Source organism: Zalophus californianus, chromosome 8 (assembly GCF_009762305.2).
Source record: "Zalophus californianus isolate mZalCal1 chromosome 8, mZalCal1.pri.v2, whole genome shotgun sequence".
NCBI lineage: Eukaryota > Metazoa > Chordata > Mammalia > Carnivora > Otariidae > Zalophus > Zalophus californianus.
Window position 1 is genome coordinate 135,151,292 of NC_045602.1, and position 13,871 is coordinate 135,165,162.

Below are 13,871 nucleotides of genomic sequence, written 5' to 3' on the forward strand. Positions count from 1 at the left end.
AATAGGCAGAGATTCCTGCCCTCGCAGAGTTTATATTTGGGGTGGGGGGGCACACAGGGGACGCTCAGTAAGATTATTAACCCCCAGTGAGGTCTGACTTTTGCCAATGAGCCATGTATTCACTTACATTAGGGCACATCCTTCCCCTAGGCCTTGACTGCGCGGTGACGCCTCGCCATGACGGTGTTCTGCCACCTAGCAGCCAGCAGGACACAAAATGTGCTGCCAACAACCTTTGCTGTCCAGGAGGTGCCCCCACCAGCCTTGCGGGGTCCCACCTGCCTGTGGGTGGGAGGGCAGAGTGTTTGACATCAGCAGTGAACTGGGTCAAAGTTTAGTCAATCACAAGTTGTGTAAGAACTTGCTGTGGCTGGTCTGGGGACAAAGGCCTCCCAGCACTCATTAACAACTATCTGTTCAATGATTATCTCCCTGGGGCTTATTGTGGCGAGCCAGTCCAGAAGCATGACGGACAGTGGCTCTGATCCAAAGTCCTGCCCCTGACATCAGAGACGAGCCTCCCTGGGTGTAGCCGAGGGGTGGGGCCTTTGTCCTCCATGGGATTTAAGGCCAGGAGCTTCTGCCACCAAACAGCAAACGCGGACTTCCCACTGGGAACGCACGTCCACCAGCAGGAAGAACCTCGAAAGAAACCCTTGGATCTCTCATCAAGATCATCCAAAAAGAAGAAAGGTAGGTAGAGATTTCTAACTGACATTTCTAGAGATAACACAAGCTCGTTTCCTTTTCTCCTTAAGAGCCCTGACTGTCTTGTGAGGTGCCGCCCAACCAAGTATGTTAAGTTTCTTTGAGGGCGTCAGTTACTTTGTTCAAGAAGCTGTGTTTTCTCTTTCAGGGAATTTTGGCATCCGTGGTCCTTAGCACGACCCTGCGGAGATGCCTCCTCAGCTCCAAAACGGCCTCAACTTCTCAGCCAAAGTCATCCAGGGCACCCTAGACAGCCTGCCCCAGGCGGTAAGAGCATTCGTGGAGAGCAACGTCAGGCTGTGCCAGCCTGAGCATATCCACATCTGTGATGGCTCTGAGCGGGAGAACCAGCAGCTGCTGGACCAAATGGAAGGAGAGGGCATGATCAAGAGGCTGCAGAAGCTCAACAACTGGTAAGCAGGCCCCCAGCCTCTGCCTTCACACCCTCCCTTCTGCCACCGCGGGGCTGCTCCTGCAAGAGGTGGACGAACACCGGGTGGGGGGTGGGGTGGGTTGTCGACTCTTGAAAAACTTAATGAAATGGTGGAACCATACAGACTTCAGTGTAATGACATTCATCGAGTGGCTCAGGTCTGCAATGAGATGGTACATACAAACACTTTTTGCAAACTAAATCCCTGATAGAAATGACAGTCAGACCTGCTCTCTCCTAAAAGACAAGCTCGTAGTCTAGCAAATGTCTCCTTGAAGACGCCCCAGCTGGTGTGGTTGTCCACAATTATGGAACATCGTCAGTGTGCCCGGCCTCTGCTAGGTGTGGGAAGAGCACAGTAATGAATGGGACTGGCCCATTCCGACAGGACGCTTGGCTGAAGGGAATCTGGGGCACAGATGCAAGGCAAGATGGCGGCACTTCCCTCTCCATTCCTAACCTGTCTGTTTTTCATGTTTGCAGCTGGTTGGCTCTCACTGACCCCAGGGATGTGGCCAGAATTGAAAGCAAGACAGTCATCATTACCCAAGAGCAAAGAGATACCATGCCCATCCCCAAAACTGGCCTCAGCCAACTAGGTCGCTGGATGTCAGAGGAGGACTTTGAGAAAGCGTTCAAAGCCCGATTTCCAGGGTGCATGAAAGGTGAGTGAGACGTTTGTTTGACTGGAAAAAATCAAATAAAGCAAAGGCAAACATTATTATGTCGTCCTAAGGGTAATTACGACAGCCATGAACACTCCTGTGACCTCAGATAGCTTTAAATTCATGTATGAAACTGGCAGTGTATTGAAAATGTCTGGCTCACTACTGGGATTTAGGATAGCTTGGCAGAAACCCGTTGCATGTTTATGAAAACTTTCATTTTGGCATTCCTTTCAGTTTCCAGGGGAGTCTTCAAAATCGGGTGGGGGGGTGCTGGTAGCAAGGGTGTGATGCTGTTAGTGGGGACCATGAGACTAGGCTAACCTGCTCTGTGGTTGTGGGGTCATTTCTCATCAGTTCCCATCGACTGGCCCCCACAGGTCGCACCATGTACGTGATCCCATTCAGCATGGGGCCCCTGGGCTCACCGCTGTCGAAGATCGGCATCGAGCTGACGGATTCACCCTACGTGGTGACCAGCATGCGCATCATGACGCGGATGGGCACAGCTGTCCTGGAAGCGCTGGAGGATGGGGAATTCGTCAAGTGCCTCCATTCTGTGGGATGCCCTTTACCTTTAAAAAGTAAGCGTATTATTTCAGAATTGGAAGCTCAAGCAACAAATGAGCTTAGCCTTAAACCCCGGGCCGTTGCTCTGGGGATCCCCAGGTGGGGATGTGGCATGCTCACCCGCGATGTGTCCTCCTGTGCAGAGCCTTTGGTGAACAACTGGCCGTGTAACCCAGAGCTGACACTCATTGCGCACCTGCCCGACCGCAGGGAAATCATCTCCTTTGGGAGTGGGTACGGCGGGAACTCGCTCCTTGGGAAGAAGTGCTTTGCCCTCAGGATGGCCAGCCGGCTGGCTAAGGAAGAGGGTTGGCTGGCAGAACACATGCTGGTAAGATGTGGGAAGTTCTGCAGGCACAAGGTGTGGACTCGGAGGTGCGGGCATGGAGGTCTGAGTGTGTACGGAAGTGCATCTCCCATTAGGCAAGACCTGACCCACCCCGAGGAGGACAGATTTAGAAATCCCACCAATGATTATTAATGCTTCTTTTGAAGCACTTCAAATGCAATGGGACCAATGGAGCGCCTTTAGACTTGATTATTTGAAGAGTTCGTTTTGACACCTGAAGACATAGCTCTCGGGAACCTCTCTTTGGGGGGCTTCTGGGCACTCTCCTAGACTGAGCCACTGACCACCAGGAGGGACAGGAAGGAAGAGATTAAGGAGGAATCTTGTCCCCAACAGATCCTGGGCATAACCAACCCCAAGGGCCAGAAGAAGTACTTCGCAGCAGCCTTTCCCAGTGCCTGTGGCAAGACCAACCTGGCCATGATGAACCCCAGCCTCCCTGGGTGGAAAATAGAGTGTGTGGGTGATGACATCGCCTGGATGAAGTTTGACCAACAAGGTGACTCTTTTAGGCCCAACTGTTGACAATAATAATTGGACCTAAGCAAACTTCTGGCTTTTAAGGCATGCCAAATCCTGCCAAATCCAATGTTTGGATTTTTAAGTTCGTTATTTCACATCTTGCAAAGCCTTAGGAATATGTATTCTGTAAGCATTCTTTAATTTAATATAGACTCTGGATTGAAATCGAGCCGTATGTTGCTACTTGTTGACACAATCAATTTGTTAAAATAGTACTGGTAGAAATGGGACGAGGAAGAAAGGGTTGTAAAAGTGTCAAAGTAGAAAATAATGCTCGGATGAGAAAAGAGAAATCTCGTCTGGGGAGGAGGGGGAGAAAAAAAGACTTGAGAATTTCGCACAAAAATTAGCCTGGCCGGAGCTGAGAATATATGTTGGGCTTTGTTTGGCATTCACTTCTACTTCTTTGGTTTAAAACTTTGCAGGTAACTTAAGGGCTATCAACCCAGAAAATGGCTTTTTTGGTGTGGCTCCCGGAACCTCTGTGAAGACCAACCCCAACGCCATCAAGACCATCCAGAAGAATACCATCTTCACCAATGTGGCCGAGACCAGTGATGGGGGCATTTACTGGGAAGGTATCGACCAGGCGCTAGCCCCGGGCATCAGGATCACTTCGTGGAAGAATAAGGAGTGGACCCCCCGGGATGGTGAGCCCCTTCTGGAGGTCCTGGGGCTTAGCCTACAAGCACTACTTGTCTGGACAAGACCCTAAGGGGCCTCTCCTCTCTTGCTATTATAGGGGAACCTTGTGCCCATCCTAACTCACGCTTCTGCACGCCTGCCAGCCAGTGCCCCATCATCGACCCCGCCTGGGAGTCTCCGGAAGGGGTGCCTATTGAGGGCATCATCTTTGGGGGTCGCCGACCTGCTGGTGAGGCTCTCCTTCGTTCAGCCTGGGAATGTGGGTGTGTTCGTTTCCAGGGGACATCCATGGAATCTCTCCTTCCTCATGACCTTGTCAGAGGGTGCCAAAGATCTCCAGCTTCCAAAAATCCAGGATAATTGGCAAGGCACTGATAGCCTTTCTGGATCCTTGACCTAATGGAGCTCTATCCAGTTTAACTTTCTGTTGCGCAGCCTCGGTGGTGTATTTGCGCACTTTTGCTTTGGTGGGGGACAGAATTAGCTCAGTTAGAAAGATACTGTTCGGCCGTATCTTTCCTGTGAGATGTCTGTGAGATGTCATCGCCAGCCAAAGGGTCTGTGTCAAAGCCTTTAAAGGACAATCCTTTTCTCCCGCTACAGGTGTTCCCCTGGTCTATGAAGCTCTCAGTTGGCAACACGGAGTTTTTGTGGGGGCGGCCATGCGATCAGAGGCCACAGCGGCTGCAGAACACCAAGGTAAATTAAAGGGAAAAATCTACGACCACAGAGAGTGACTGGCCTGCTCTCTGTCTGTCTGTCTCCGCTAGTCCGTATGTGTAGTGCGGGAGAGACAAAGCCAAGCATGCCTATGTCAACAATAAATGGTACCGATATTGCCCTATGAGAGCATTTACCAGCACCACCCCCCTCTCTGTTAATAGGCAAGGTCATCATGCACGACCCCTTTGCCATGCGGCCCTTCTTTGGCTACAACTTTGGCAAATACCTGGCCCACTGGCTCAGCATGGCCCAGCGCCCAGTAGCCAAGCTGCCCAAGATCTTCCATGTCAACTGGTTCCGGAAAGACAAGGAAGGCAAATTCCTCTGGCCAGGCTTTGGTGAGAACTCCAGGGTGCTAGAGTGGATGTTCAACCGCATCAGTGGGGAAGCCAGTGCCAAGCTCACGCCCATCGGTTACGTCCCCGAGGAGGGGGCCCTGAACCTGACAGGCCTGGGGGACATCAACACGAAGGAGCTCTTCCACCTCTCCAAGGAGTTCTGGGAGAAGGAGGTGGAAGACATCCAGAAGTACCTAGAGGAGCAGGTTAACACCGATCTCCCCTGTGAAATCGAGAGAGAGGTCCTTGCCCTGAAGCAAAGGATCAGCCAGATGTAATCAGACCCAAGGGCTTCACCTGTGAAATCACCCCCTCTCCAGTCCATGAGAGGTGCCGGGAGCAAGAGCGAGTGGGACGTCCTGAACCAACACCACCCATCCTACCGCAATGACCACACTGATGAGCAGATTCAAGTTTCAGATAAGACCACAGAGTACAGGCTAGTAACTGTGAGATCAGGGAGGGAAATCTTAGCATGTCTCCAAAAATCACTCTCCAGTGCACATTTGTTCAACCCCGAGGACACTGTGCATTAGGCTTTCCTGTTTTTTGTATTTTTTTTTGGTTTTTTGTTTTTATCACTGTAGCTCTATCAGTTAGCTGGAATGCACCGATAAAATACTTGAGCTGTGTAGATGGGTGTGTGAGTGTGCGCGCGCGTGTGTGTCTGTATTTCTTGTCTAAGATGTATATAATACCTTTGGAAAAATCTTGGGCAAGATTCTCTATTAGTTGTTGCTAGAAAGAAATGTTGCTTTATTATTAATATGTGTGTTTAAATTATTTTTATATACCCTTGTTACTTACCTTGATGTAATTCCAATTTTTTTCCCTAACTCTTCTTGGAAAAATTACAAAATAAACTTTTGTAGAAAAGATGGATTCGTTTGCTTGGTTTTTCTTATCTGGGCCACCAAGAAGCAAGGAACTCTCTGATGAAACATCATGTGGTCAGAACCCCCTCCAAAGGAGCTGGGGGCATCAGGATCATCCGTAAGGAGGGAGTGAGCTGGGGGGGGGGCGGGTGGAGGAACAGAAAGGAGCCAGATGGGAAGTGGGAGCAGAGAGAATGTCACCCCAGGGTACCGTGGCACCACAGTTTGGATTTTCTGAATTAACCACCAGTTAGTGTCTAGAAGCCACTAGTTAGTGTCATTAAATGGTAGGTCTTGCATCACCAAGTGGGAGAATTTAAAATGTGCTTTTTGACAAAGTTTGGGTCTGGGGGCTCAGCCTCCCACATTGAGGAAATTGAGGCCAATTTCACAGGCTTTTGTCAGTAAACTCTTTTTGACCAACGCTTTTCTCAACTGTCATCCACAAGGGAGGAGAGTAGAGAGAAAGCCAAATGAGTTCCATGGTGCGAGCATTCATCGTGCGCCTTCTGTATACGGAGCAGCGTGCCAACAGTGGGTGGCCCTGAGAAAAACAGGGGGTGTGGTTTGGCCTCAAGCCCTCACCTGGTCCCTGGGCTTACAGGTTTGTTGGGTGGTCAGGAAGAATGCAAATGACCCCGAAGCTGGGTTTAGCGCATGCATTTGGCAGATAAACATTGTGCCCTCGACCTGCTGTCTCCCTGTCCGGGCACAGGCGGTGAGAGCGGCTTGACCCCTCGCCCTTCCAGCAAGCCGCGTGTTCTCAGATTAATCACCACACCCCGGCATCTTGGCTTTCCTTGCTTCTACCTCCTGCAAACTCGCTTGTTGCCCCAAACTCCTTGGTGCCTTGCTCCGCGTGGAAGGTGAAGCCGAGATCATCTCAATCTCATAGATGGGGAAACTGAGGCCAGGAGCATCCCTTGGAGCTGGGAAACGGCAACCAGAGCGTTCTTTTCTTTCAAAGAGCCGAGCGCTGACCCAGCTCTCCCGACAAAGTGTCATGTTCTAATGCCAGAACAACTGATGGGGAAAAAAACCGTTTAATGCAATTAAATGTTATCTGCTGTATTAATTTAAATCGGTGGCTTTCAAACCTGTCTTTCTTTTCGCGGCAGAACCCTTGCTTGGCATGTGCTCTGACTCAGAAACCGAACGTCTGAGGGAGACAAAACAGGGGAGCGTCCACCCCAGGGTACCGGGCTTCTCTTTCTCTGCCCCCTGCTGGGCTCCGAGGGTTCCCCCACCCCCACCCCCAGCGAGGGGCTTCCAGGTAGAGTTTGGGGGCCATTGTTAAGATGCCCTGTTCTGGGCCTTCAGCAGGCTTCTGATCCTCGTGGCAAAGCTGACCATCTCGGAAGTTGTTACACCCCTGTGCGGCATCACCCACGTGCCCAGCGCACTGGCATGTGACCATGTTGCCACCAGGCCCTGGGAGTCCGGGGAGCAGCCCAGAGGAAGTGCCTTAAACAGAACAAAAGTGTTCAAGGAGCCACAAGGACTCAACCCTTGCCTTTGGCCCTTGACTCACTTTCCCCAAATGGTGCCAACTGTGTTCCACCCACCTGCAGGACCTGGTCTCTGTGCTGGGACTTCTGACTGCAATAATGAAGGATGCGATGACCTTGTTTGCCCATGTCACTGCGTGATGCCCCAGGCCCTGCAAGGCAGAAAGACAGACAAAGCCCAGGTGGTTTGCAGGTGTGGATTCCTGGTCTGCCCCGCCCCAGCACACACGAGCCCAGACCCACTTGGGCTGATACCTTCCACTGGAATCCAGCGTGGGTGCTGCCCTCTGGCCCCCGTGGGTTCCCGGAGCTGTGCTGGAGACTGGGTTAAAGCCCAGAACACAGTAGGTACACAGCAGATATTGAAAAGGGACAACAGACCTGCCTTTAAGCTCACTCGAGGCAGCCAGGGGCAGCGGGGCAGGTGGGCGGGGTGGGGCCTGCCAGGGGCACGTTTGGGGCTTACAAACGTTTGGCTCTTGCCCTCTCTCCTCAGGCCCATCCTCACCCAGAGCCCCCAGGCTGCCCACTCGCCCCTCTGGGTGCCACACAGCATGCTCCTTCTAGAGCTTTAAGACCACCGGGCACGGGCCCTGGAGGCTCCCTTGACCTGCTCCGCTGCAGAGGGCACACGATCACGACCTTGGCCATCACGGTCAGCAATTGCAGTAAATAAGGCACCAGGTTCCATCATCTATGGGAAAGGGCCTGCATCCCCCCACCTGCCCCTGCCCTCCTGCTTTTCCCAGGGGGCAGTAAACACTGGCGACCTTGGACACATCCCAGTTCGACCTCTGGCCAGTGGTGTCACCCAAAGTGACATTTACCTGTGTCATAGGGCAGTAACACCCCTGCTGGGGTCTGACGAGGATAAAACAAAACAGCGCAGCTCAGCATGGACTCCGGGGGCCGGAGGGTCCGGGTGTGAGTCACCAGCGTACTCTCCGGTGATTGCACAAAACTCCAAGCCTCATTTCCCCAACTGTAAAATGGGCACCATGACCGTACCTTCTCAGGGGGCTGGGGAGGTCCAATGGGATGACGTGAGGAAGGGGCCTGACACTCAGCAGACACGTACTTGCTCTGCTCTAGGTCTTCACTGTGGACCGAGCTCACGCTACACCGGGGACGGGGAGCTCGCTGTCCCTCACGGCAGCTAGCCCATGGCTGACCAGCCCTGGGCTCCCGAGTGGCTCTGAGGGGCTGTCCCTGGGAAGGACATAGGGTCGCTGGGGGCAGGCTAGGGGGGCACACATGGACCCAAGCAGCTGCCACCTAGGCCAAGGTGGGAATAGGACCAGCCCTCACCCCTCGGGGCTGAGATTCAAGCTGGTCGCGCTGGAGGTGAGAAGCTGAAATCACCCCACTGGTTCCCTAACTGCCCCCCGCTCATGTATCCTGGGATGGCGGGACACCCAGACCTTCTCAGCCGAGGGGCTCCAGAGCCTGGGTCTGGATTATCCCTGGCTGTCCTTGTCGCCACCAGTGGCATCTGTCCTCCCCCGGTGCCGACCCCGTCATACTGCATGAGCCTCCACCCAGACCTTTGCAGCAGACTGGGGAGCTGGGCAGGGGGAGGACCCCCCCAAGCTGAGAAGACCCTGAGTCAGCTGACATCACCCCAATGAACTGCGATGAAATTTCCTCCTTGGGGTGAAATGGGGGCTTGAGATGGAGAAAAGTCCAGAGGAAGTAAAATAAAGTGACTTTTTTCTGCTTTTCTGAAGGTCGGCCTTGGGTTTTCCTGCCCCCGCTTGGATAAGAAACTGAACGCAGCGGGGGCCCTTGGGAGAGGTTCCACACACAGGTTCTTGTCGGGACCACCTCCCGGGACCACCGCATGATGGACGTGGCTCTGATTTTTACAGAGCTGTTCCACGCACGATGTTCTCTCTGCCATCTGCCCCCACCCGCCCCCCAGCAGTGGGACAGAGCTCAGAGGTGTTCTCTGATGCCGCAGAGCCGGGATTTTGGGCTGCCGCAGAGCCGGGATTTGGGGCTGCCGCAGAGAAACAATGGACGTCATTGGTCCACGGCAGTACCATGGCAGGGCCAGGAACACATTTGCTTTGCTGACACCTGTCACCGTTTCTGCACTGATGCTTGTTCCTGGGGGCTCGCTTGTCTGCCACCTGCTCGGCGCCGTGTGGCCCCCTGGTAATGGGCTATGTAAATGTGTGAATGTACGCCAGGCGCGCCAGCCCGCTCGGCAGAACCTTTCTCCAGGCGAAGCAATTTGTAGCAAAATATGCTGTAAATATTTGTTCAGCCCAGGAAAATGACTTTAATTGCATAATTAAACTCGTTGTAGATGCTGCTTCTGGACAAAACGACTGGAGAAAAGCTGAGACCACAGCTGTCCTTCTGAGTTTGTTGAATAGAGGGGACTGAGTATTTGTTTGCAAAGACTTTGCTCAGTGCACGCCCACCCCCCAAATTCCTTTGTGCAGGGGGGTTCTGAGAACCGTCAGGGAGGATGGAGGAAGGGGCTTGGTGGCTGTGGGAGAGGGGAGGGGGGAGGAAAAGTTCCCCAAATCAGAGAACCAACAGCAAAGGTACCCCCCAGGCCCTCGGACAGGATTTGCACTGTGTTTTCCCGAAAGTTCTAGGGAACAGCCCACCTCCCATGGATAACTGGTATCTTGAGCAAATGATCAATTCCCTTAATTGGGAAAATCGAAAGAAGTTTGTTTTAGAAGAATACATTGCATCCTAGCCATTAATTAAAAAACAGGCATTCCTTGCTAAAGTGACCAGATCAACACGACACTAGGGGAAAGAAGCTAGCCCCAAAAGACATGTCCGTTGTGTAATTCCCCTCATAGTGAATGTCCAGAATGGGCAAGTCCACAGGGACAGAAATTAGATTTGTGGTTGCCAGGGGTCAGGTTGGGAGAGTCACGAGGAGCAAGGAGTGATTGCTAACGGGGATGGGGTTTCTCTTCGGGGTGCTGAAAACGTTCTCAAATTAGACTGGGGTGAAGGTTGCACAATCCTGTGAATATGTTAAAAACCACTGAATGATGCATTTTAAGCTGATGAATTTTACGGAACATGAGTTATAGCTCATAACATGGTTTAAAAAGAGAATAAATTCAACAAAAACAAAAGTGTCTCTTAACTGGCATTCGAAACCTATAGTGTGTCAAAGGCTCTGAGTTGTAGGCCTGCGTTCATCTTGTCAGAAAGGTGACGCGAACGGAGAAGGAGGTGGTGGGGCAGGGGCAACCCACTGAAATTCACTCCCGGAGACAACCAGAAGGATTTGGAGAAAATGGAAAAAGGACAGATTTTCTTATTGTAGGGTTCAATGTCATCTAATGCCAGGCCCGTGAACCTCTCCCAGTTGTTATGAGCACCGTAAAAATCATCTCACCAACTTCTAGGAGAAACAGGGCCCCAGAGAGGACAGAAACCTGCAAAAGTCATGAATCCAGCAAGTGGCAGCCCTGGGACCACCAGGAGCCTCGGACTCCTGGCTGGCTTGCATTGGCGTTGAGTCCAGTGCTATAATCCCAACCTGGTTCCCAGCAGGGAGAACCCCAGAGTCAGGAGACCAGAGAGCATCCCAGCTCTGACAGCGGGTCAGGAAGCTCACACCAACTGGCTTGGCAATGGCAGGGAGGGTTCAGCTCATGTCACCACATAAGGGAGGGTCTAGACACAGGTGCTCTGAACACCAAGGGTTCCAGCCATGCAAGAGGGTCTACTTTCCTTCCGCCTTCGCCTGTAGCAGAAGCCTGCGGAATGGGATCTGGGTTATGAAACTAGTATCCCCTGCAACCACTAGAATCTTGGCACGGTCTGGGGACAGGCTCTTCCTCAGAGAGGAGCTTCAGTTTCCCCAGCGGTGCCAGAGTGCCCCGCCTTCCCCCCTGACAGTCTTTCCACCTCCAACTGCCAGGATGTTGGAGCCACATGGCCCTTTGGTGAGACCCTTAGAATTGGGGTTTAGTGAGCCCAGGTCCAGGTGCGGGGAGAAGGACAAGGTGGAGAAGGCGAGCTTCCTTCAGGGACGGGAAGAACATGTTCCACCTGCAAACAGCTCACCTGCGTCTCCTCAGCATGTCTGCAATCCTGCCCCAGGAACACCCCCACTCCCTGTTCATCCCACTTGATGACACCATCTGCCCCTCGTATACCGCTCAATTCTGCCAACGCCATGTCCCAGGGAAGGGCGGTGTGGAACGGAACTCTCATACTCACCGGCACATCCCCAGCTCCCCTTGGCCCTCCATCTCGGCCCAAAGCCTGGCTCCCTGCAGGCCATGGAGGGGAGAGATAGACTCCCAACCTGCGGCTGGTTTGGTCTTCAAGGACACGGGCAAACTCAGGCAATGGGGTACTCAGCTGGCTTCGAGAGAAGCCCCCACATCTCCTGGGAAGATGAAAGGGACCTTCTCCAGGGCCCAGGGGCAGCCCGAGGCCCACAGCAGCCACAGGGAAGCCAGCATCCGAAGGCCTTGGCTGCCAGTCAAGCACTAGCCCCTGCAGGGTTCAAGGCTACTTTTCGGGTCTGGGTGAAGACCTGACGCCAGTGGAGGCCTCTGGCTTGCAGTGAAGTTCTCTGCCAGGGGCTGAGGCTCCCGGACCTGGGTGAAGGGGCACAAGCACCTTGGCCACCCAAGATGGCCCCAGGGAACTGACCGGTCTGACCTGGTTGGAGCCTCCCCTGGGGTTGGCCTGAACCTTCCACGCCACGGTCCCCTTGGTTGGCAGCACACCCTGCCCGCGGAGGTAAACTCCGGTCTGGCCTCAGTGGGCACAGAGGGCTTCATCACCATTAAGAGCAGGGACCAGGGAGCCAGAGGCCCCGGTGACTCATGAGGCAGCTGCTGCCGGGTTTGTAAAGCAGAGCTCAGAGCCATTAGCCGATAGGAGATGAAATTTACATTTTGAATTAACTTGGATCATCAGAATGCTTCCTCTCGACCCAGGGAAATTAAACATAAAGTCGGAGGGGCTGTGGGCTGGCGAGGTAGAGGCTCAGCCAAGCATGCCAGATTGGCTTTTTCTTTTTCTTTTTCTTTTTTTTTTTTTCAACAGGCTGCCGGCAAAAGGAGACGAGAGGACACTGCCACAAAGTCAGCCTCAGAGACAGAGGGAGATGGAAAGTTGAGATACTCTTTCTCTCTTTTTCCTTGGGCAGAAGCACAATAGATCTGCGTGGCAGAATTAAATTCTGATCTGTCTGATCTCCTCCATCTCTTCCTCCCCTAATAATGGTTATTTATCGAGCACTTATTATGTGCCTGGCACTTAGCTAAACACTTTAGAGATGAGGCAGAGTGAATTTGTCTTCCCCTGTGCACCACTTTCCTTATTTCCCCCACCCAAGTCCCTCGTGGGGAGGGAGTCTGAGGGAAGAAGTAAAGAGACAGTTTTATTAACAACACAAGGCTCCCTGAGTTACGTGAGGAAGTTTGTCTTTCAGACGGACACACTGCTCAGGAACGCGAGGCCTGAATCTGGCCACGAAGCCCGCCGAGGCCCGCTGCCTTCTCCCCTGGTCTACGCGAAGAGTGTGCCCTGGGGTGGTGCAGTGCCCCTTCTCTGTAACTGTCCAAGTTAGAACAGACCTCAGAGGCTGGGGTGAAAACTCAGCGGGCAAGCTGAAGATGTTTACACCTTCCTGTGGCCTCTGAGTGTGTCTATGACCTAGCGGGATTTGTCCTTCCTGAAAAGGGACGGTTTTCAGATGTCCCTCCAGCTTCATGATGGTCCTTAGATGCCCCCCCCACCCCGCCCCCAGCTCCATGGGATAAGTTCTTTATCTATAGGGTCTTCCTGGATTCATGGGCAAGTCGACTCCCAGAACAGACTTATAAGTCAAGTTGCTTTGGGTTGACTAGCTCCAATCTGATGTCCTTCACATCCTGAACCCAGATGGCTCAGAGGAAGGGCCACCTCCCCTGCACCATGGGCGTTGGTTCTTGTAGGGAGACACATGCCCCGGGCCCCTCCACGGGGTGGGTTCTGGCACTGTGCAAACATGGCAGCACGAACGAAGACTGGAGGCTGGGCTGCTCACAGCAGGGTCAGTTTTTCCTGCTGCAAAATATGAGAGCCCATGCTCCTGATGAGCAAAATGCCTGTGTGCACTTCCCAGCCAGCCGGCCATGCCTCCCGACCATGGCAGGCCTCCAAGATCAATCCGTCACTTTCCAATGAATAGTTATTGAACGCCCTCTGACTGCCTGGCACTTAGAGTCGGCCCAAGTGCTTAGGTGAGCTGATCAGGACTGTCCTTCCTAATGAATTGGTCCCATAGGAGCCTCCGTCCTTTTCCCAGGGTCACTGAAAAACTTCGAGCCTCAAGGTATCAGGAGCAATATTTCCTGCAGACAAGAATCCACAGGCTCACTTTCTGCCCCTTCCAGAATTCCCAGGTGGTCAGGCTCCTGGTCCACCTCCCAGATTTTGTAATTCTGCCTGGGCGGCGAGTTGCACTTGCAATCTACCTTTCCCCCCTTTCCCCCCTCTCTCCCTCCTTCTCTCCATCCCTCAATCCAGCCCCTTACCCTTCCACTTAATT

The 13,871-nt window shown here is 53.0% G+C and overlaps 1 protein-coding gene across 1 annotated transcript; it reads left to right on the forward strand.

Annotated features, from left to right (window-relative positions):
- Nucleotides 1–549: 549 nt before the first annotated feature.
- Nucleotides 550–5,833, forward strand: PCK1 (phosphoenolpyruvate carboxykinase 1). Its single transcript, XM_027623959.2, has 10 exons — nucleotides 550–693; nucleotides 857–1,121; nucleotides 1,625–1,806; nucleotides 2,187–2,390; nucleotides 2,520–2,707; nucleotides 3,062–3,224; nucleotides 3,673–3,897; nucleotides 3,990–4,121; nucleotides 4,496–4,591; nucleotides 4,777–5,833. The coding sequence occupies exons 2-10, from the start codon at nucleotides 898–900 to the stop codon at nucleotides 5,229–5,231; spliced, it is 1,869 nt and encodes a 622-aa protein (XP_027479760.1). The 5' UTR covers nucleotides 550–693; nucleotides 857–897; the 3' UTR covers nucleotides 5,232–5,833.
- The last annotated feature ends 8,038 nt before the right edge of the window (nucleotides 5,834–13,871 follow it).